This window comes from Equus przewalskii, chromosome 7 (assembly GCF_037783145.1).
Source record: "Equus przewalskii isolate Varuska chromosome 7, EquPr2, whole genome shotgun sequence".
NCBI classification, from domain to species: Eukaryota; Metazoa; Chordata; class Mammalia; order Perissodactyla; family Equidae; genus Equus; species Equus przewalskii.
In genome coordinates, this window is record NC_091837.1 from 21299926 (window position 1) to 21324364 (window position 24439).

General features: G+C 39.0%; 1 protein-coding gene across 13 annotated transcripts in view; it reads left to right on the forward strand.

Annotated features, from left to right (window-relative positions):
• The window catches only part of HECTD4 (HECT domain E3 ubiquitin protein ligase 4), a 185114-nt gene that overhangs the window by 20215 nt on the left and 140460 nt on the right, over positions 1 to 24439 (forward strand). For 2 of the 13 annotated variants that reach the window (XM_070628857.1, XM_070628858.1), the window contains exon 1: positions 1932 to 2079. The exons of 10 other annotated variants lie outside the window; for them this stretch is intronic. In XM_070628857.1, the coding sequence (XP_070484958.1) occupies positions 2035 to 2079 (45 nt within the window). In that variant the 5' untranslated portion in view covers positions 1932 to 2034. Of the gene's footprint in view, positions 1 to 1931; positions 2080 to 13982; positions 14007 to 24439 lie in introns of those variants that run through there. One more of the 13 variants, XM_070628856.1, reaches the window with a different exon arrangement.

Consider the following 24439-nt stretch of genomic DNA (forward strand, 5'->3'; position numbering starts at 1 on the left):
ATGGAGGAAAAGAATCATTTCTTGTCTATGTGATTTGGTTCAAAGCAAAGCCATCACTATTCTGCCCATCAAGAAGAACCCATTGTCGTACCTGTGTACATTTCTTCCTCTTAGTTCTCTCTGGGTTTTGCAGCAGCTCTTCTCAAACTTTATATGCATACCAACCATCTTGGGATCTTGCTAAAATGTAGAGTCTGATTCAGTGGCTCCAGGGTGGGACCTGAGATTCTGAGTTTCTAACCAGCTCCTAGGTAATGCCAATGCTACTGGTCCAGGGACCACACTTTGAGTACCAGTTCTTACACTACATAATCTATAGCAGGTGTTTGAGTAGTAAGCTTCCTTCTTACCACATGGGCAGTGACACAAATGATTTCTTTTTAGCAAATGTAGTTTTGGATCTCTGTCTCTTATAGCTTTATGAGTTTTTCTGGCATTATTTATGACTGAGAAATTGATACCTCTAAATTTTTTTTTTTACAGATTTAATTTTTTTCCTTTTTCTCCCCAAAGCCCCCCAGTACATAGTTGTATATTCTTAGTTGTGGGTCCTTCTAGCTGTGGCATGTGGGACACCGCCTTAGCGTGGCCTGATGAGTGGTACCATGTCCGCGCCCAGGATTCGAACCAACGAAACACTGGGCTGCCTGCAGCGGAGCGTGTGAACTTAACCACTCAGCCACGGGGCCAGCCCCCACCTCAAATTTTTTTTACGCATGTTTTGAATGAATCTTTTTGGTATCATCAATAATAATTCAAAGTGTTAGTTTGAGCTTCTTTTCTCTGGTCATGAGTTGGTCATTTTTCCTATGGTCACAGACAGACATGCACGTATGTTTCTACCCCCTCATTAATATTCTGTCGTTGGGATCACATTATATATGTGGTTTGTACCTTATACTAAACACTTTGTTATAAATATGTTTTTAATATCAATATGTAAAATTTACATAATGCTTTTTAATAGATTATATATAATTTATTTTATGGATGAATCATATTTTGTTTAACCAATCACATTATTTTATTTCTCTAAAAATAACCGTGTGAGATAGATGCTACAGGAATTATCCTTTAGAGATGAGAATACTGAGGCATTTGCAATTAGTAAAATACACTGTAATAGGTATTTATTGAGCTCCTGCTGGAAGCCTAGAATTGTATTAATGCCATGAATACCATACATGAGCTTTTTTTTTTTTAAAGATTTTATTTTTCCTTGTTCTCCCCTGAGCCTCCCGGTACGTAATTTCATATTTTTAGTTGGGGTCCGTCTGGTTGTACTATGTGGGAATCCACCTCAGCTTGGCTTGTCCGCGCCCAGGATCCAAACTGGCAAAACCCTGGGCTGCCAAAGCGGAGTGCACAAACTTAATCACTCGGCCACAGGGCCAGCCCAGAGCCTTTTTGAAGTAACAGAAAAGTAGTATAATAAGGATTCTGAAATAGTGGACCTAGGAATCTTTTTTGAATGCTATTTAATGTTTAATCTTTTTGATAGAAGTCTTATTTTTTTATGTATGACTCTTCTTTGCTAAACTATGTTCTTAAGGATATTTTAACCTTTTCTTCATGTCTTAGATTTAATTAGTACTCTGTGTGATTTTCAGAGACTGATTTGTAAGACCTGCATCCCCACCCTGAAAGCTCTCTAATAAATGCTGTTGTAGTTGGTGTGTCTTCCCTCTCACTTGGCGACGTCTCATAGTTGTCAGTGTCTGCCTCCCAGTTAAGTTCTTATTCTTTTTTCTCTGAGCTTCTTTTCCCCTCTTCTTACTGCCTTTCCTCTTTTAGTTTCTCTGTTGCTGTGTCATTAGGCATGAGGATTTTACTTACCAGTCACATCACATCTTCACATTCAGAATCGTAGAATTTGTGGGACTGCAAAAGGTCTTGAGATCATTTGATCTCTTTTTTTTTTTTCAGAAGACACCAAATTCCTTTAGCCTTTTGTGGTCACTACTAAGAACTTGGAGGCTTTTAAAATTACTTAGGAAAACTAAATCGATTGCATGTGGAGCAGTGCTGCTCTAAATGTGGTCCACATGCCATGAGCTGCCTGTTACCTGTCGTGGCAAGGTAAGTACAGAAATTGAGATAAGCATTTAGAAACTTGGGAACAGTTGCTAGATTAATTTTATATCTGTTGAAGATAATAGTAAAACTTGGGACTTGTATTTTGTGTCTTTTTTCACTTTATTTTGTAGTAATTGTTTTTTATTGTATTTTATTAAAGTTTTATTCTCCAATGGATCGGAAAAAAGCTGGTCCTTCTCTACAGGTGGTTTGGGAAGCACTGATACAGGATATCTAACACGGTGTTTGGTACGTTGTAGGCTCTCAAAAACCAATAGCTTGCTTGTGTCTTAAAAGTTTGGATTTACTTTAGGTGTCGATGGTAGATATCTGAGTGGCAGAGAAGTGAAACGTTATTTTATAGAAATGAGGTGATTCAAACTGGCACTGCTGGTTTTCAGATACATATAACTGTTTTTTCCTTTTTAAACTTAGCCTGTGCTTTGAAGAGAGATGTACACGCAGTGGAAATGGCATACATATTTGCACTGATCCTTGGAGATACTTTGTAACGTTTAATGTGCTACTATGTCCTCAGTTCAGCAAGGTTTAAGGAACTTATAAACTTTTGGGTAGCTAGCCATATCCATAAATATTTGGATATATCGTAGCAGTATTTGTGTTAGCTTCTTGGATAAGAGAAGGAAGAGATCTAGTGAGAAGCACTGGGTCTTTTGTCAGTTTTCTCATGTCATTCAGGTTTTGGAAAGTGCGTAGTTTTAATATAATTTGGTGTTCCCATTTTGATGAAATTTAGTGCCTCATGTGGTGGCCCTTATAGTTTTAACAATCCTTGGCTAGTCTTTAGAATTACAGTGGTGGTGTCTTGATTTTTTAATTGAATCAAATTGTAGTTGAACTTATATATGACGCAATAAATATAGACTATTAAAGGCTATTAGCTTACCATGGTTTACAGGTTTAAGGGACATATTTTTCATACTACTCAAGATCATGAAATTGCCACTCCCTATTTAAGGATAAAGAAAGGTCAGTGACTAAGCCAAGTGACTCTCCTCAAATGTCACTCCTTTAAAAATTCTGTTTATAGTCTAAGAATCCTTAGAAATGAGATCCCTTTGATTTATTAGATTTCTTTTTGGCAAATTAAAAAATTATTTGGGGAGCTGGCCCTGTGGCTGAGTGGTTAAGTTCGCGCACTCCGTTGCAGGCGGCCCAGTGTTTTGTTGGTTCGAATCCTGGGCGCGGACATGGCACTGCTTATCAAACCACGCTGAGGTGGCGTCCCGCATGCCACAACTAGCAGGACCCACAATGAAGAATATACAACTATGTACTGGGGGGCTTTGGGGAGAAAAAGGAAAAAAATAAAATCTTTAAAAAAAATTATTTGGATGTTAAGAAACCTGAAAAGATTACTTTTTGCTTGGTAATACCATCCACCTCTATGTGATACCGTATACATAATGTAATAGGATAAATCTTTTTTTTTTTTTAGGAAGATTAGCCCTGAGCTAACATCTCCCAATCCTCCTCTTTTTTGCTGAGGAAGACTGGCCCTGAGCTAACATCCATGCCCATCTTCCTCTACTTTATAGGTGGGATGCCCACCACAGCATGGCATGCCAAGCCGTGCCATGCCCGCACCTGGGATCCGAACTGGTGAACCCTGGGTCGCTGAAGTGAAACATGCACACTTAACTGCTGTGCCACTGGGCCGACCCCTGGGATAAATCTTTATCCGCATAATGAAGTGGAATGACATTTTGTTATTGTTTTAATCCCATTTGGAGCATCCTTAATCTTATGCTTATTTAAATATAGAATAAATATTTGATCTGTAGGGAAGCATTCCTCTTTGTTTTGAGCCTCATTTTTGTTTGTACAAGGCTCAAGTTCTTAATATCCGTGATGTTTGAAACTGAACTAGGATTTGGAATAACCCGTATATACCATGGTTGAGAGTAGTTTCAAAGTGATGACTCAAAATAATGTGAAGTATTGCTTCCTGGTTTTAATAGGAGCATTTGAATAACACACCCAGGTTTTCACCTCTTTCTGTCTCTTTTTGGAGCCAAGCTGAAGAACTTCAGAAAAAAGAACCACTATTATTAATCCTGTCAAGTGCATATTACATTTTGGCAAATGCTGGCTGATGAGATTAAAATTACCCTTCACATTTTAAAAGTTATATTTTTGTAATATCATTAGCAAGCAGGTGGATCCTAGGAGGACAGGAAATGAACATTCCTTTAGCCTAACTTTTCAAAGTCAAAGTTTAGGATTTATTTTGGGATTTTGCTTTGACACATGAAAGGATCTGGTCGTAGTTTCTTAAAATAACTCAGTTTATCTCTGTTCCGCAGTCATTCTTGAAACCCAAGGAAGGGCCACAGTTTGGAAAATATGAAAGACAAATAAGAAACTGAAACTCTTTTAATGGTATAATACGTTTTTCTATGAGAGAGATAATAAACACTAAATAGTCTGTAGCTGGGTTAATAATTTCAGAGCCTTTTCTCTCAGGTATCATGTTTAGAGTTTAGGGAAATAGTACAGGTTTGCTGAAATATCCATTAGCCTAGAAAGGTACCTAGTTAGCATCCGTCACCTGTTCTTAAGTCGCCCCTTGGCTGTAATGAAGCCATGTTCTGGTCCTTGGAACTGCAGAGCTGTCAAGATAACATGGCTGGAGAAGTCAGCATAGTTTTAACCTAGTAATGTGGCTACTAGTCAGGGGACTGTCCAGACAGGTTCTTAGTCTTATGAAATCTTTCTGCTTGTTTCCATAGAATTGTCATTCTGGGGTAAAGCAAGGACTTCATCCTTGTCATGGATGTTTGCTAACATGGAAATATTGATACTTCCAGACTTTTGGTGACCGTCTTGTAGGAATTCTGAAGTTTTCTTCATTGCAGACAAGGTCTCGTCATGAGCCATGTACCAATTTCTGCTGTTGAGTTTTTGAGGATCAATTACAGTTATGCTCTATGTACAATTACAGTTATGCTCTATGTGTTTAAAACTCAGATTGAGAGTTGAAAAATTTTTTCCCTTTGCCTCCGGTATTTTCAAGTGCCTACACAGAGCAGAGGAAACCTTTGTTACATGGCTCTGTTATTTTGTGGCCAAGTCTCTGTAGGGCTTTGTGTATTTTAGTAGCGATGACCTGAATGAAGGTCAGCTCTGCACGGAGTTGGGTGCCCCTCCCTGCTTGTCCCCCTCCATCCTCACCTTCTTTTTTATCCCTTACGAGTGTTTTTAATAGCCATGAGGGAGGCTAGGTGATGCTAATGTTTTAATGCCTTTTAAAGCCAACTTGTCCAACTTACATTTATATCTGAGTGATTGTAGCTAGTTTTGCCTGTCTAGGATTTGAAATGTTGGTATATAACTGCGAAACTTTGTCTGAGAAATCTCTAGCTTCCTGTCCTGATAGGATTATATTGATGGTCACTTCCCTCTCGGTTTCTAAACTAAATTCATAAACAATACAGTTTATCTAAAAATAAACGTTCAAACTGAACATTAATATTTGTTACATTTTTAGATGTATGAAAGATGTGGTTCTAGTCAGAAAGTACTTTATGGACTTTTTCATATTATAGCCCAGTTTCTTTACCTCCAAAAGAGAAATGAAGTTTTAGTCTTCTGAGAAGGCAAGGAAAAGTCCACAGTCTTATGATCAATTTGGTATCATAGACTAGAGAAATAGAGCTTTTTTCCTACAAAAAAAAGGTCTGCTTTTGAAGAATTCACTATAAGATTGAACAAAGCTTTTAGGCCATAATAAGGAAAAGCAGAGTTCTTGTATAAAGAAGCCTCATTTCACGAAGAAATCAAAGCAAAGAGAAAGATGGTGTGGAGCAAATGGGAGAAGAGAGGAGGCCTCCAAAGCCTGGGCAGGAGGGCAGCGCGGCTCTGGGCTTGCTTCTCACGATCGTTGATTACCTTCGATTCTTATTTATTGAATTGCGCTCTTGGATAGTAAGGAAAGACTTTGGCTGGTAGGTTCAGTTTCTCCAGCAAGGAACTGTCAAAAAATTTCTGGTTCTTAGTATTCTGATTTCAAGATGTTAAATGTTCTCAAAGTGTGTATGTTTTTCTCCCTTCTCTTAGCTCATAACCCATCCTGTTCACATTTCACAAAACAGTCCAAAAAGTGGAACTTTGAATATATTTTTTATAATTAAAGTCAATCTAAATAATTGTGTTTTGAGAAGTTTTTAAATGTACCTTGAGGTAATGGGGGAGAGTTGGGTGTTCTTGCTCCAAATCATAGTTTGGCAGCTCAGAGATTTCTGAAGGTCCTTACCTTTTCCTCTCATCCTTCCTACAGAGTCTCTCATTGTTATTCTGTTTTATGTATTTGAATGGATGCAAGTAAATAGTAGAAAATAGTAAATAGTAGAAAGAAATCAAGAAGTAAAAGTCCAGCTTGAATATGGCCTTACCATAAGGTGTAGTTTCTGTGTCTATAGAAACTATATATGTCTTTACCATCTAAAAACAAAAATAATATCCTCAGCAACTTCACAAAGTAAAATCTACCCCAAAAAGCATGTTTATAAGCTTTTCCTTTTCTATGTAATCTAATATTCAGTGACAGTAATTCACTCAACTAACATAGTAAATTTGTTCTTCGGATGTTTTTGTTCCAGACCTCCTATTCTCAGGCTTTTCCATTACTTAGGAGGGTGATGGTGAATAATACAATTGAATAGTTGATTTAAACTCTTAGGTTAGCAAAGGTTTCACCTAGTGATCTTATTTTGGGTTATTCTTTTTCCTTTTTCTATGTCTTTACTTCTTAGGGATCTAATGTGACCAAAACATTAAACAGATGTCTTACGTTTATCGATGATTTTCCTGTCTCCAGGTCATATTGAAACTATGACTTATACCCTGATAGATTTTGAGAGCTAGACATTATGTAAAATAAAAACCAAAAAGCTTGTTAATGGAAAGTTCTCAATTTCCCCATAACTGCATGTGCATTTGTGAATGAGAGCTCCTCAGCCTCCTTAGTACCCACATTGTTAAATTGGACTAAAACACCAATATGTGAGAGAGAATGGGCATGCTAGGCACATACCTTACTAACTCACATTTCTGGGAGGTGGCTAGGTATGGGTCATTCTTTCCTTGTTTAAAGACTAGGAAACTGAGGATCAGAAAGATTAGTGACTGACATACCTTGCGTTGGAATTTTTGCCTCTTAAACACACTGAGCAGTATTTCTGTTAAGCTACGTTACTAAGTAGGTACATGTGATGTCCTTGGTAATGAAATCTTTCTCGTGCATTGTCACAATTCAAGTCAGGCAATGTAGCATAAAAAATATGTAAAAATACTCTGTTATGAGCTTCCATGATTTATGTGTATCTTTAAAAGGGGAAAAAAACAACTCCGCACACTAAATTAAAACCTTTCACTTTTACCCCCTTGCTTAGAGATTTCTGTTTATTAAAGCATGAGATTCATTTGTGTCTATCCAACCACTACAAATAGTTTATAGACAGATCTAGAGATCTCCAGAGTTGTCTTTGTTGGGGGTACTTGCTTAGATAGTCCTCTTTCCCAAACCGCTCACCTAGTTTTTTGTTAGAAGAGTATTTAAATTGGTTACCTAGAGAAGATCTCCATGGTGTTGTGAGCCATATTCTGAGATAGCAGAAGGAGGGCCAGCTGTGCTCCCTTATCTGTGTCCTGGCAGGCACTAAACAAACCCCACCCTGGCATGTTTGGTGAACGGTGATAGTGTCAAAGCTGATGAGCCCTGTCCGCTTTGTGCCCTGGGGACCTCTGTTCTTTTAGGAAACTTGTATTGCCTTGGAAGCAAGAGTCTTGAATTCCTTGTAAACACTAATAAAGTGAATCAGGAGGGGTGTGCAAGGGTTGGCTACTTGATGCATCTCTACAGAAAGCTGGGTTCGCATCATTCAGATCTGCAAGATAGAGAAAATTAAACCCTTACCCAAACTGGACTGATGGCTAGAATTTGAAACAGGGTGTCTGGTGAATGAAGGTGGTGATTTATGCTGCCATTCACACTCAGTTGGGTTTCTGACACAGACTCGAGCTTGCTAAGGGAGGCTAAAAGGCCCTGCCTTAATGTAGATTGAACCACAACTTAGTATTTGGTTCTGATTGACTGAACTAGCCACATTAGCAAAGAGTGACCCAGCCCTCTCACCGAAAGATGTAATAACCAGGAGGTGTGATATGTGGTCAAAAGTATTGGCATCATAAATCAGAGCAGACTGTATGTGGAGAATGAAAATTGAGGGTGTGTCCTGCTGACAGCCTTAAGCTTTTTAAATTGGATTATTTTTTTCTTATGATGAAATAAAGTCTTATTCACTTGAGGGACTGTAAAGATGTTTGATTCTTTTGAAGCCCAGAAAAATGAGTTCATCCAAGAACACTAGAGCGTAAAGTTTATTTGATAAAAATATACTGAGAGATTGGAGAGGGCCTCTTTTATTTCATTGGCTGTGTATCCTTAATAAAGAAACACAAAATAGACACTTTAAACCTCTAAGCAGCAAATTCTGGAATTTGCGTTAGACTGCTTAGAAGCTTAGGAGAATATGACGGTGCCTTTCCCCAAATCAGTGAAACCAAAGCAAGAAAGGTTACACAAAATAATATTCTTTCTAATAACATCTGCAGTTTCCTCAGAAATGATTAGTACCTTCTTCCTTTTAGCTCGCTGTGAGAATGGTATGTTTATTTTGGGTTTTGAATCTAAAAAGACATTTGATACCAAAATAAAAAGTGCTTATTTTTATTACCAATAGCCTTTCCAAAAAATACATAATAATTTTCAGAAATATAAAATTATTCAAGGTATTCCTAATATACTCTATTGCTTTTCTAGAATTAAGTAGGCTTCTTTAATCAAATTTATTTTTCTTCTTTGCCCTCATCCCTTGCCAAAAATAAAATCCTTCTACACTTGCTCACCCATTTTTACTCCATAACATTCCAGGCACTGTTTCTAGGAAAAGGTTAAAAGTAGGAATAATGTATTTCCTGCTGGCCTCTGTGTTTATACTGCCGCAGCTGAGTTCTGGGCCAATTTTTTTTGCCATCTGTTCTCAGCATGGCTAAGTCAAGATTCATATAATGAGAGAGAAGCAAAGCTCGGTGTTTCATCTGATTTCTTCCCCAAGAAGCACGGCTCGTCTTTGCTAATTAGACTCTTCCCTGGAGAAGAATTTGACGTGGAAATATCATGCAACGAATTTTTAAAATATTCATTTTACAGATTTTCTTCTAGCCTTCTCTATGTATGATTTTTTTAAAGTGGTAAAAATATTTTATTTTTTGTAGCCTGCTTTATTTACCTAATGTTATATTTTAAGTGTTTTTCCCATATTATATCTGCCCCCTCCCCAATTCAAAGGCAATTTGTGCTTATTGTACACAACTTGGAAAATAAAGATAAGAAAAAAAGAAGATAAAAAATCAAGCATAATTCCTCTACTGTTAAGATTTTGGAAGCTCTTCCTCTTTTCTCCCTCCCTCCTCTCTATATGAATACTCAGTATATATACACACGTACACATACATTTATATATAAAACATATATATGCACATTTAAAAAATGATTATGCTCTACCTAACATTTTAGTGAATGTAAGTTTTAAGTTTTTATCTATAGTTCTGTTTGATACAATGTTCAGGAGCATCATAAAACTTGTTTCAAGGACATACTGGACTCTGCTTGATGCGGCTTATTTCTCTCAGCCATAGAATTGATCAGTTCCTTAACTCCTGCTTTAGAGATTGCTTACAAAAGTAGAAAGATGCTAGGGTCACCTAAATAAAATATATGGTCCTCCTAATGCATCCCCTTGTAGAACACTTCTTGTGTTAATCTAGTCTATTTTTTAATATCAAAGTAATCATTACTTTTCTCTGTGCTACAGTGATTTGAATAAATAAAAGATAAAAAAATTTTTTCGACCCACGTTTACAATGCTTGGTCTTTAAAAACGTTCGACCTTTATGTTGACTATGCTCCACCATTTTATCTCTATGGTCTGTCCAAACTAAGAAGTGAACTGTTTCTGCTCAAGCCGGGGGCAAGGACTTGGCGGAGCCAATGAGGTGAAAGCTTGAAAAAGCTCAAATAGGGAATTCTGCATATTGTCCTATTACACGTCATCCGGATAAATGGAATGTATTTATAGTTCATATGGCAAGCAATTGGCATGAGAACAAACACAGCTTGGGCCAACATACTGTCCTTATGTTCTAAATCAGCAATTCTTAACACCTGCTGCAGGGCCCCCTCTGCCTCTGCCCTGAGCATCGCTGTGACGAGAAGCCACAGTGACTCGGTGGAGTGTGAGGTGTCACAGCTGTGTTGGACTAGGTGGAAGGTTGGGAATCAGAGCTCCAAGTTCTGTCCACTAGGATCTGATATTCCTAATATCAATACACATATGGATGGTTAGTGGTAGGTAATTGAAGTGCAAGTCAGTTCCTCATTTTACCTGGCTTTCTATTTCAATCACTAGGGTGTTTCCAATCCTGGAGTTTCATTTTTCAAAGAACCTACTTGACGGGCGCCAACTCATTTATTCTCAGAGGCTTTTTCAGCTTTATTGAAGTATAATTGACGAGATTTTCAAGTTCAACATTCGTCCCCCCCATGAAATAATATATATTTAATACAATAAATTATATATTTATGGGAAAAGAAACTGAATTATGAAGAATTTGGGCCCACAGGGATTGCACACTGTTGTTAGAAGGCAAAATTCAACCCCTAGATAGATCTTGTTTGGCATACAGGATTTTTTGGAAAATACTTGAATTTGAACGCCTTGAGGAGGGACATGCATTGTCCAGTTTGCCATGGACTCACCATTGTCTGTATATATGAAATACTAATCCAAATAATTGATCACCTGTTTCTACTGGGAAAGCTCTTATTTAGGAATATGCAATTCCACGTCTCTTTTTGTCTATTTTTAAAATGAGAGCAACCCCTTAGGGTGGTTGCTGAACACATTTCCCCGCTCCTTTCTCCTTTCCCTGCAACTGAGTTGGGGAGACTAAGTCACCCGTGACTCACAGAGCAATTGTAGAGGCTGATGAAATTCAGGAACTAGGGCAGCCTCAACACAAAAGCTTCATCTCCTGCCTCATGTTATAAAGTGGTCCTTTCTCTCTCTCTGGAAACCAAGAGTGGTTTCAACCAATAGATTGTCTTGGTTTTCTTCTCTTTTGTTTTTTGGAGAATGCGCTGTCTGGCTTTTAAACAGTTCATCCTAGCAATGAGAACCAATTTGTATGCAGTAATTGGCTTCAACCTAAACAAGGAGTTTGGGTGGGGGTAGAAGGTGGGCAGGGTTTTCCAAGTCATACCTGATAAGAATTACTGGGATGCCTATTTTTTTTTTTAAGACTTTTATTTTTCCTTTTTCTCCCCAAATCCCCCTGGTACGTGGTTATGCATCTTCAGCTGTAGGTCGTTCTAGTTGTGGCATGTGGGATGCTGCCTCAGTGTGGCCTGATGAGCGGTGCCATGTCCGCACCCGGGATCCGAACCAGCAAAACCCCAGGGCCGTCGAAGTGGAGCGCGCAAACTTAACCACTCGACCACGGGGCCCGCCCCTAGTATTATCTTTTTTTGACATCAATGTTGTATGCATGTTTTGGCCACTTTTTTTTTTCTACTAAATATATCTTAGAGCAAGAATTAATCAAAAATCTCACAGAAGCCACTGCTGGCTGTTGAAATTCAGAATGCACGAGGTCTTTTTCAGTCTTGTAGAATATTTTCGTGTGTTCATCCTGTATTATTTCTAGGCAAAGACTTTGTAACTCAGGAGTGATAGAATCAAGAGGGGAAATTTTATATATTTTGCTCTAATAATTGATAAAACTCTTAGAAATTTGAAGTCATAGGTTCTGGATAAAGGCCATAAAAAGTGGATTTTTTCCTTATGTTTTTCTTTTTTTTTAAAGATTTTTTTTTTTCCTTTTTCTCCCCAAAGCCCCCTGGTACATAATTGTATATTCTTTGTTGTGGGTCCTTTTAGTTGTGGGACGCTGCCTCAGCGTGGTTTGATGAGCAGTGCCATGTCCGCGCCCAGGATTCGAACCGAGACACTGGGCCGCCTGCAGCGGAGCGTGAGAACTTAACCACTCGGCCACGGGGCCAGCCCCTCCTTATGTTTTTCTGATCATGGGACAAGACCAATAGCTCAGCATTGAACCCTACATATTTGAGATATCAAAAGTGAAGCTGTAGGTTATGAGCCAATTTAGGCTTTTTCTTTTTTTGGAAGATTAGCCCTGAGTTAACATCTGCCGCCAATCCTCCTCTTTTTGCTGAGGAAGACTGGCCCTGAGCTAACATCTATGCCCATCTTTCTTTACTTTATATGTGGGACGCTTGCCACGGCATGGCTTGACAAGCGGTGCATAGGTCCACACCTGGGATCCGAACTGGCGAACCCTGGGCCCCCCGAAGCAGAACGTGGGAACTTAACCACTACACCACCAGGCCAGCCCCCAGTTTAGCCTTTCTAATATCCAAATGAGAGGAAAAGGGATGAGCAAACTTTTGGGGGTGATAGTCATATGTAATTATTTTGAGTGAGCAATGTTTGACTGTTAATTTCACCAGAAAGTTTTGCGTATAGATGTAAATCCATTTTAGCAAAGTTTCTGGGTTTGTCTCTGATTTGCTAAGCTAGGAGTTGAATATCTAAGTATCTAATATGATTAAACTTTGTGTCACCTTCTTTTTAGTGGTTAATCCTTACACTCCTTGCTCCCTCCCCCCCAACAACATATTAAGTCTTAGCTATGAAAGATACATTTAATTTTAGCTAGTTGGTTAGTTTTTCTGAACATTTGTTCTTTGCAGACTGAGGGAGACAGATGGATTTGAATTCTAAAGTGGAGTCTTGATTTAGTAGAAGAAATAACCAGTAAAGTGATAGACGAGGTTTCCAGGCAGTTTTAGTTAGTCTGGCACAGCTGTGAGCAGGAATTGATGAGAAGGGCAAGATTCAACTGCAGAAAAGATGCATTTCTCGTGTTTCTTAGAGATATTCAGGTCAGCCATGGTCATCAGTAATTATTATTATTTTTTTTTCGATTGGCACCTGAGCTAACATCTGTTGCCAATCCTTTTTTTTGCGCCCCCGTCTTCTTCTCCCCAAAGCCCCCTATACATAGTTGTATATTCTAGTTGTGAGTGCCCCTGGTTGTTCTGTGTGGGACGCCACCTCAGCATGACCTGATGAGCGGTGCCATGTCCGCGCCGGAACTGGGCCGCCCACGGGGGGCGCATGAACTTAACCACTCGGTCACAGCCGGCCCCATTAATTTTTATTAAGTAGTCAGTGGGTACATATTCATATTCTTGACAAGCATAGCCAAACAGTTACAGACCTTGGGTTTAGAATTAATGTCTGTGATCTTATAACCACAGTATGGATGACACTGATTTCAGCTTTCTTGTTCACGTTGGAAGCTGACAGCCTGACTCCAGGAAGATGAGATCGGGAGTCTCAAATACAGCTGCTGACCTGGGAGTGCGTTTGGAGGTGGTGCCTCATTATGTCTATTGTTCCTTCTCTTGTTTTGTTTTGTTTTGTTTGTATTGCACTATCAGGTAGCATTTTCAGTCACTTGCTCATTCAGTAAATATTTATTGAGCATCTATTTCTGGACGAGGTTCTCTGGTGCTTGGGATACATTAGGGAACAAAATAGACGAGTTTGTAATCTATATTGACAGAATTTGAAATAAATCTAAAAACATTAAAAAAATTAACTAATGTTATTGAATGCTTACTACATGCCAGGTGCTGTGCTCTGTGCCTTATTTCAGGAGAAACAATTCAAAGCACACTGAGATTTTAGTGAGAAGATAGAAAGATGAAGGAAGTTAAGTCTGCATCCTTGAGGAGTTTACAGTCTATCAGAATGCTTCTGGTATGTAATAATTATCTGTAAAACTTGTATTTTAATTGAACATATGATTAGAATTCCTCCTGTGCAAAATTCTGAGGATGGCAAATTTTGCAAACTGGGACTTTCTGTATCCTTTCTGAGAGATTGCCTTGTCACACTTAATGTCAGATGGCAGTAGTTAGGCTTATTGCATGCACTCTATCAACCAAGGTTTCCCAGCCTCAGCCAGATGATTCTCTGTTGTGGGGGCTGCCCTGTGCATTGTAGGATGTTTAGCAGCATCCCTGGCCTGCACCTATTAGATGCCAGTAGCGACTCTATATTTGTGACAACCAAAAATGTTTTTAGGCATTGCCAAATGTCCCCTGGGAGGCAGTCTGCCTGCTCCCCACCCCACTGCCATTCAGAGTCTCTGCTCCAGGCCTCAGTCTCCCTAGACAACCAGCAGCTCTTTCCAGAGGCAGAGCGAGCCGCACACCACCCAGAGCTTCGCTTGTGCGTCAGCTCATGCTGTTCCTAAAAATGTGAGACACTTAAGCATTCACGCCTTATACTAGGGATGCTTTGCATTATATAGTGATGGCATCTCTAGAGAAACCACTAACTCCTTAGCAGCAGTGGGCATAATGATCTTGGTCTGCTTTTCAAGGCTGGAATAATAATAGGAATTATAAGATTTTTATTATTAAATATATCCTGTATTTAAAAACTATATATATGTAAGATATATATATTTTTGGGTAGAATTTTTGAATATATAAATATAAGTAAATTTATATATATATATATTATATATTCTGTGATCCCATTGCCCAGTTAAGAAATGAGTCCTCACCAGTACCTTTTTGTTTTAAAGATTGGCACCTGAGCTAACAACTGTTGCCAGTCTTCTTTTTTTTTTTTCTGCTTTTTCTCCCCAAAGCCTCCGGTACATGGTTGTGTATTTTTAGTTGTAGGTCCTTCCAGTTGTGGCATGTGGGATGCTGCCTCAACATGGCATGATGAGTGGTGCCTTGTCACGCTGAAGCGGAGCACGCGAACTTAACCACTTGGCCACGGGCCGGCCCCTCACCAGTACCTTAAAGGCCCCGCTGCCCCCGTAGCCGAGTGATTGGGTTCGGGCGCTCTGCTTGGGTGGCCCGGGGTTTTGCCAGTTCCAATCCTGGGCACGAACACGGCACCGCTCATCAGGCCATGCTGAGGTGGCATCCCACATAGCACAACTGGGAGGACCCACAACTATGTACTAGGGGGTGCTTTGGCAGAAAAAAGGAAAAAATTAAAAAAAAATCTTTTAAAGGCCCCTGCATGCTCTATAATCCAACCCTGTCTCACTCCCACATGGGAAACCACTATCCTGAATTTTATGTTCATTTTTCTTTTGCTTTTGTTTATTGTTTTATCATATTATTCACACAACCCTAAACACTATGGAGCTTAGTTTTGTGTGTTTTAAGACCTCATTATATAAATGTGGAATACCATATGTAGTTTTTTGTGACTTGCTTTTTTCTTGGCTCCACATGTGTTATATGGTTCTTCCATGTTAATGTGTGTAGATAGACTTTTATTTTCACTGCGACTCAATTTCAATTATACGATTACGTCAAAAGTGTATTCATTCTCCTGTTGATGTATATTTGTTTCCATTTTTTTGGTTGTTATTAACAATGTTGCTGTGAATATATATATATATATATATATACATATTTTTTTTTTTTTGCTGAGGAAGATTTGCTTTGAGCTAACGTCTGTGGCAATCTTCCTCTATTTTTTAGTATGTAGGCCACCAGCACAGCATGGCTGCTAAAAGAGCGGTGTAGGTCTGCACCTGGGAACTGAACCTGGGCTGCCAAAGCAAAGCGGGCTGAATATAACCACTGGGTCACTGGGACCAGCCCACTGTGAATATTCTTGTACTTGTCCTCTGGTGTTGATGCACAAGAGTTTCTGCAGGGAATTACCCAAGACTGCTTTGCTGGATTGTAGGCTGTATGCATGTACATACACGAGGGCATGAAAAATGGCCCCTAAAGATATCAAGTCTTAATCCCTGGAACCTGTAAATGTTCCCTTGTGTGGAAAGAGGCTCTTTGCAGATGTGATTGAGTTAAGGCTCTTGAAATGGGGAGATTGTCAGGTTGGGGGCAGTGCTTCACAGGTGTCTTTAATAGAGGGAGGCAGAGGGAGACTACAGATTACACACAGTACGAAAGGAGAAGGCCTTGTGATCACAGAGGCAGAGAGTAAAGTGACGTGGCCGCAGCTAAGGAATGCAAGCAGCCACCAAAAGCTGGAAAAGCCGAGAAGTGGGTTCTCCCCTAGAGCCTCTGGAGGGAGTGTGGCCCTGCCAACACCTCAAACTTGGCCCAGTGATACTGATTTTAGACTTCTGGCCTCCAGAACTGTGAGAAAATAAATACCTGTTGTTTTAAGTCACTGAGTTTGTGGTGATTTGTTACAGCAGCCACAGGAAACTAAGACAATGCATTTTCAATTTAACTGGACAATGCCAATTGTTTTCCAAGGTATTTGTACAAATTTATATTTCCACCAGAAGTGTCGAATTCCTATTGTTTCACTGTCTTGTCAGTATTTCATACTTTCACGTTTTACCAATAGGAGATTTTTTACAATTCTATAAAACCTAGTACAAATTTTGAAAAATTTAACTCAGAATGCAAAAACAACAAAAAAAATTGAGTACACTATAATAAGAAGGCAAAAATGTTGATATTTAATACTGTAATAATGAAGTTGAGGGGCTTGGTTAAATTTATAAATATGCTGTAGAGAATGTGTTATACCTATTATTTTTCTTGCCTTGTTTCCCAACCACTAAACTTATTATTTTCTGCACACACGCTTTCTTCTCTAGAAAGTAATGCAGTGATTCTGTGGTACTCATTACGTGAGGTGACATACTCTTTAGTTTCTGTTTGCTGTATTTATCCTTTTACTCTATTTCATCTTATAAAATCTTTTGGGCTAAATATACATCAGTAAAATAGTATTTTTGGGGGAGGAGCAGTGATTATAACTTATCTGCTCAATAAGATAGTATATTGGTGCATATATTTTGAGGAAACAGATGTTAGTCATCAGTCCCAGAAAATGTATTACACCTTTGTCTCATGAAGTATATTATTTGATGGTAAACATATTGCTTATACTAACGATAATTGTGCCTTAGAGGTGAATTGTATTTGAAACTTAAAAAAAAATTTTTAAATATATTTTCTCATTTGATTAATTTCTGTTTCTTCTCTTGTTGTGTTCCTTAAGGGTGAACATTTAAGCAAATATATGTACTTCATAAGGAAACTGGATTAATAATAGTTGTTTGTAAACAATTTTGAGAGTTCCAAGAAAAAGTTTGTTAGCAAAATTAAGTGGCAAATTGAGGTGATTTAGCTAGACCTGTTTTATTTATTTACTTATTTGTTTGAGGAGGATTAGCCCTGAGTTAACATCTGCTGCCAATCCTCCCCTTTTTGCTGAGGAAGATTGGCCCTGAGCTAACATCCATGCCCATCCTCCTGTACTTTATACGTGGGACGCCTGCCACAGCATGGCTTGCCAAGTGGTGCCATGTCCACACCCGGGATCCAAACTGGTGAACCCCGGGCCACCAAAGCAGAATGTGCGCACTTAAGCGCTGCGCCATGGGGCTGGCCCTGGACCTATTGTAAAAGACTACTTGTTTTAATAGAGTCCTAGCGTTGGAAGAAGAAATCCTTGTGTTTATTTACAAGAACTATAATAAAGGGCCAGCCAGTTTCCTCTCCATTATGGCCGGTGATGGGGCTCTCACAACCTATCAATATATCCTATTTTGGTTTTGACAAGCTTTTAAAAAAACACTTTTTTTATTTTTTATTTTTTTTGAGGACAATTAGCCCTGAACTAACTACTGCCAATCCTCCTCTTTTTTCTGAGGAAGACTGGCCCTGACCTAACATCGGTGCCCATCTTCCTCTATTTCTATGTGGGACGCCTGCCACAGCATGGCTTTTGCCAAGCCGTGCCATGTCCGCACCCCAGATCCGAACTGGCGAACCCTGGGTCGCCGAGCAGCAGAACCTGCGAACTTAACCGCTGTGCCACCGGGCCGGCTCCAACACTTTTTTAAATAAAAAGTTTGGAAAATTGCAAAAAATATAAAAGTAGGCAGAATTGTGTAATGAACCCTTATGTATGCATCACCAACTTCAACAATTTTCAACTCATGGCCAATCTTGTTTCAGCTATACTGCCACCTACTTCTCTCTTTCCCATATTATTTTGAAGTAAATTCATTTCATTGTAGCACTTTATCCACAAATATTTCAATATGTATTTAAAAGATAAGGACTCCTTTAAAAAACATAACCGCAATAGTATTTCAAATCTTTGAAAATTAACAATTCTTTAGTATAATTAAATATGCAGGCAGAGTTCAAATTTCCTGTTTTATAATTGTGCTAATATATTTAAAAGGTTGTTTGAGTTAGGATCTAAATAAGACACACACACTAAGCTTGGTTGATGTCTTTTAAACTGTAAGTTTCCTCTCTCCTCTTTTTTTTTTCCTTCCTTGCAGTTTATTTGTTGAAGAAATTTGGTTCTTTGTCTTGTTGAGTTTCCCACAATCTGGTTTATGCTTGTGGCACCCCTTGGTATAGTTCAATGTGTCTTTTCTGTCCTGTTTCCCATAAATTCATATTTGAATCTCTAGACCATGGTTTAATCAGATTTAACTTTGATTTTTTTTTTTTTTTGGCAAGACTGCTTCATGGGTGGTGGCACATGGTGTCTGCTGCTTTTTTGGTGATGTTTGCAGCTGCTAAAGCTCAGTGCGTTGGTATATTAAATTGAGATTGCAATATGTTGATAGTCTGTTATTCCTTCATTTATTAGCCAGGATGCTTCTATAGAGAGAAGCTTTCCTTTATCATCTGTTTTCTTACTTAGGTGTATAGTTGATATGAGAAAGGTAGGGTAAATGTTTGAATCTTTCCCTATATTAACCAATTTTCAAAATAATGAGTTGGTTTGCCAACATCCTCCAATGGTGATTTTTCTTTTTTGTAATATCATTATAAGCTTGTAGATTTAAATGTATTTGGTGCGCTTTTGTCCATTGAAGTTATTGTCCTTATTGATTTGAGAAACAAATCATTGTTTCTCAAAATGGACTGTGCTTTTTCAAAAGAAGATATGCAAATGACCAATAAGCCCATGAAAGAATGCTCAACATCATTAGCCATCAGGGAAATGCAAATCAAAACTACATGAGTTACCACTTCCTACCCACTTGGATGGCTCTAACCAAAGACAGATAATAACAAGTGGTAGCAAGATGTGGAGAAATCAGAATCTTCGTACGTTACTGGTGGGAACGTAAAATGGTGCAGCCACTTTGGAGGGGGTTTAGCAGTTCCTCCAGAGGGTAACGTAGAGTTGTGTGAGTCAGCAGTTCCCCTTGTAGTGCATAACCAAGAGGGATGGAACACATAGAGTTGTGTGAGTCAGCAGTTCCCCTTGTAGTGCATAACCAAGAGGGATGGAACACATAGAGTTGTGTGAGTCAGCAGTTCCCCTTGTAGTGCATAACCAAGAGGGATGGAACACATAGAGTTGTGTGAGTCAGCAGTTCCCCTTGTAGTGCATAACCAAGAGGGATGGAACACATAGAGTTGTGTGAGTCAGCAGTCCCCCTTGTAGTGCATAACCAAGAGGGATGGAACGTAAGTCCACACAAAACTTGCGCATGAATGTTCATACAGCATTATTCATAATAGCCAAAAAGTGGAAACAACTCACATGTCCATTAAGTGATGAATGGATAAATAAGATGTGGTCTATCCATAAAATGGAATATTACTAGCAATAAAAAGGAATGAAGTACTGATACGTGCTACAACGTCATGAATCTTGAAAACATTATGCTAACTGAAAGAGGGCAGTCACAAAATACCATGTATAGTATGATTCCATTTATATTAAATGTAAAGAATAGGTAAATCTATAGATAGTAGATTAGTGATTACCTAGGGCTGAGAGATTCGGGGTAAATTGCGGAGTGACTACTAGTGGGTACAGAGTTTCTTTTGGAGGTGATAAAAAAAAGCATTCTCAAGTTGTGGTAATGCTTGTACAACTCTGTGAATATACTAAAAGCCATTGAATTGCACACTTTAAGTGGATGAATTTTAGGGTGTGTGAATTATATTACAATAAACCTTTTATAAAGATTATTATTTAAAAAAAGCACCATGCAGAATCACCCAGAGGCTACTTTAGATGCAGATTCCAGGGCACGTACTAGACCTCTTGAAACAGTCTTTGTAAGTGGATCCCAAGAATCTTGAAAGTAAATACATCCAAGAATTCTGATACGTGCTGTTTGCATTGTTGTCAAAGTTCTTTGTTATGCTGTGCATCCCAGTACCTTCCTCTTTCTGCTTCCTCTGGAGCAATAGAGAATAAGTCTTCCTCTGCCACGTGACAGCCTTTCAGTCCTGTGAAGGCAGCTCCCCCTTCCAACTCATCTCTTTTGCAGGCCATGCATCCCTAGTTCCTTAACCATTTCTCATGTGACATGATTGCCGAATTAGTCAACTCACCCTCTTCTGGACACATACTAGTCTGTTAATGACTTCTTAAAATGAGGTACTCTGCACTCAACAGGATATTCCAGTTACAGTTTGACTATTGCAGAATATAAATGAGGTTATTACCTCCATTGCTCCTGACACTGGAATTCTACTAAGGCATTTTAAGATTGCATTAGCATTTTTTAAATGGTGTTGGCTCAAATGAAGCATGTGTTTAATTCAAACCTCCTTTACTCCGCTCCCAACACTCCCAGCTTTTTTTTTTAAGATTGGCACCTGAGCTAACAACTGTTGCCAGTCTTCTTTTTTTCTTCGTCTTCTCCCCAAAGCCCCCCAGTACATAGATGTATATTCTAGTTGTGAGTGCCTCTGGTTGTGGCATGTGGGACGCCACCTCAGCATGGCCCGATGAGCGGTGCCATGTCCACACCCAAGATCCGAACCAGCGAAACCCTTGGCCGCCGAAGTGGAGCGCGCGAACTTAACCACTCGGCCACGGGGCCAGCCCCCACTCCCAGCTTTTGTCTAGTCAGGTATCCCTTCTTATAGGGTTATCTGGAAAAATTCCCTTTCTTGTGATATGGTCCAAAATAAGGAAGTATCTTTAATGTGCCAGCAATTGTCGAGCAGTTTCACCTTTTTGGGAGCACTCCCTGTATATTATTTCCTTTGATTTTACCAACAGTGTAAAATAGAGGCAGGTGTTACCCTCATCCTATAGCTATAGAAACACAGAGTTGAAGTAAAATGCCTAAGGGGAAACGCTTATTTGCAGAGGCTGAGCTAGAACCCAGTTCCCCTAACTCAGTCGTTTGCAATCTTGGATGCATATTGCATTCACCTGTGGAGTTAAAAAAACAGCAAGCCTAGGTCTCATCCCTAGACAGCCTGAGTTAATCTGACTGGGGTGGGGCCCACTCGTTAGTAATGTTTAAACGCTCTCAAAGTAATTCTAATGTTCAGCCAGGGTTGAGAACAAGTGCCCTAACTCATATACTGGGAGGGGTCCCCCCATCACACATATTTTCTTCGTCTAATTAAAAGGCTCTTATGTAGAAGAGGAAGAATTATTCTCCATTGCTCCAAAAGGCAGAATTATAATTAGTCCAAGTGAGGGAAGGTTACTCAGATGGACAGTGGGAACCAGATGTACATCCTAAGAGAATTATTCTTGGAATTTATGTATCTTCTCATCCATTAATTTATCAAACATTTATTTTATTTTTTTGTTTTTATTTTTTTTTTTTTGAGGAAAATTAGCCCTGAGCTAACATCTGCTGCCAATCCTCCCCTTTTTGCTGAGGAAGACTGGCCCTGAACTAACATCCATGCCTATCTTCCTCCACTTTATATGTGGGATGCCTGCCACAGCATGGCTTGCCAAGTGGTGCCATGTCCGCCCCCAGGATCAGAACTGGCGAACCCTGGGCTGCCGAAGCGAAACGTGCACACTTAACTGCTGTGCCACTGGGCCGGCCCCATATCAAACATTTATGTGCCAGACACTGCGCTGAGCTTTGGTGATAAGTATGAATAAGGCATGGTTTCCCCATCTTAGAGCTCACAGCTGAGAGCAGGGACAGACTGTAATAAACAACATTATGTATGGTAGAGTGTGGTATGTGTTACACGTATTGGGAGCTGTATAATTTCCTTCTTTAATTTGTTTTATTTTTCTATTTTAAAATTGTCAACAGTGGTTTTCTTACTAAAATATATTTATACTTAGCGTTTGATGAATATGTCACACTTTGGTAGTCTTTAACTGTGTAATTCAAGCAATAACAGATAAAGTTAGTCTTTGCATAGATACCCTTTTCCTTTACATACTCCTAATAATAAAATTTATGATAGTGTTCAAACCATTTTGAGGAGTTCATTTCTGCATCTTTCTCCAAGTTTTATTCTGTTGACTACTAAGCCATAGGAAGATGATCTGTATTGGTTCTGTCAAGATTTTGTGTTGGTGAAAAAGTGGAAAAATTTTTAGATATGGATTTTGATGGCTTGGATCAACTTCCAAGAATCACTCTATATGCTACTTACTACATTTCCTTTATGGACATCATTTTTTTTTTAAAATTGATTTACCTTTTTTCTTTTTTTTTTAAAGATTTTATTTTTTCCTTTTTCTCCCCAAATCGCCCCGGTACATAGTTGTATATTCTTCGTTGTGGGTCCTTCTAGTTGTGGCATGTGGGATGCTGCCTCAGCATGGTTTGATGAGCAATGCCATGTCCGTGCCCAGGATTCGAACCAACAAAACACTGGGCCGCCTGCAGTGGAGTGCGTGAACTTAACCACTCAGCCGCGGGGCCAGCCCCAACATCATTTGTTAAAAACAAATCATTGGTGCACTTTTCAGCAGATACAATTTTTCTTACAGTTTGTAGCTGACCCTCAGAAAGAGAGAAAGGAAATCAGAGTTTCTCAAATTTGTGGTTGGTGGAACAGAGCTGAGGTTTGAAAGACAGGATTTAGACTGAGTGGTGTGGACATTGAGGCAACATTAGAAGGGAGGTGGAAAAATAGAACCCTGGTCATGAGAAGATGACAAAAGATGAAAACTCAGCAGGGGCCAGGACAAGATGGAACTTTTATGCAAAAAAAAAATTTGAACAGCAATTTCTCAAATTTGGGAACCCTTACGGTTCTCACAGTCCTGTTCTTAATAGCAATCGTATGAAGATCTGGGAAAAATTCACCATGTGCTGGAGAAAGTTTTCAGGGCTGAGACAAAGCTCATTAATCTGGTAACAAGTTAGGGTTCATTCTTAGTTTCGGCACCAAGCTAGGGGTTAAAACTCATGAATTAAAGTATAAAATTTAATTGTGGTTATCAGTTAAGGTAAAGACCCTTTTTAAAAATAGGAGATCTTGATACTACAAAGCTACGGTAATCAAAACAGCATGGTACTGGTACAGAAACAGGTGCACAGATCAATGGAACAGAATTGAAAGCCCAGAAATAAAACCACACATCTATGCACAGCTAATCTTCGACAAAGGAGCTGAGGGCATACAATGGAGAAAAGAAAGTCTCTTCAACAAATGGTGCTGGGAAAACTGGAAAGCCACATGTAAAAAGAATGAAAATTGACTATTCCTTTTCACCATTCACCAAAATAAACTCAAAATGGATCAAAGACCTAAAGGTAAGACCTGAAACCATAAGCCTTCTAGAATAAAATATAGGCGGTGCATTCTTTGACATCAGTATTAAAAGGATCTTTTCAGACACCATGTCTTCTCAGACAAGGGAAACAATAGAAAGAATAAACAAATGGGACTTCATCAGACTAAAGAGGTTCTTCGAAGCAAGGGAAGACAGAATTGAAACAAAAAAACAACCCACCACTTGGGAAAAAAAATTTGTAAGTCATATATCTGACAAAGGGTTAATCTCCATAATATATAAAGAACTGACACAACTACAAAAAGTCAAACAACCCAATCAAAAAATGGGCAGGGGACATGAACAGACATTTCTCCACAGAAGATATATGGATGGCCAATAGGCACATGAAAAGATGTTCATCATCGCTGATCATCAGGGAAATGCAAATGAAAACTACACTAAGATATCACTTTACACCCATTAGAATGGCAAAAATAGCCAAAACGAAAAGTAACAAATGTTGGAGAGGTTGTGGAGAAAAAGGAACCTTCACACACTGCTGATAGAAATGCCATCTGGTGCAGCCACTGTGGAAAACAGTATGGAGATTTCTCAAAAAATGAAAAATAGAAATGCCATATGACCGAGCTATTCCGCTACTGGGTATCTATCCAAAGAACTTGAAATCAGCAATTCCAAAAGTCTCATGCACCCGTGTTTATTGCAGCATTATTTAT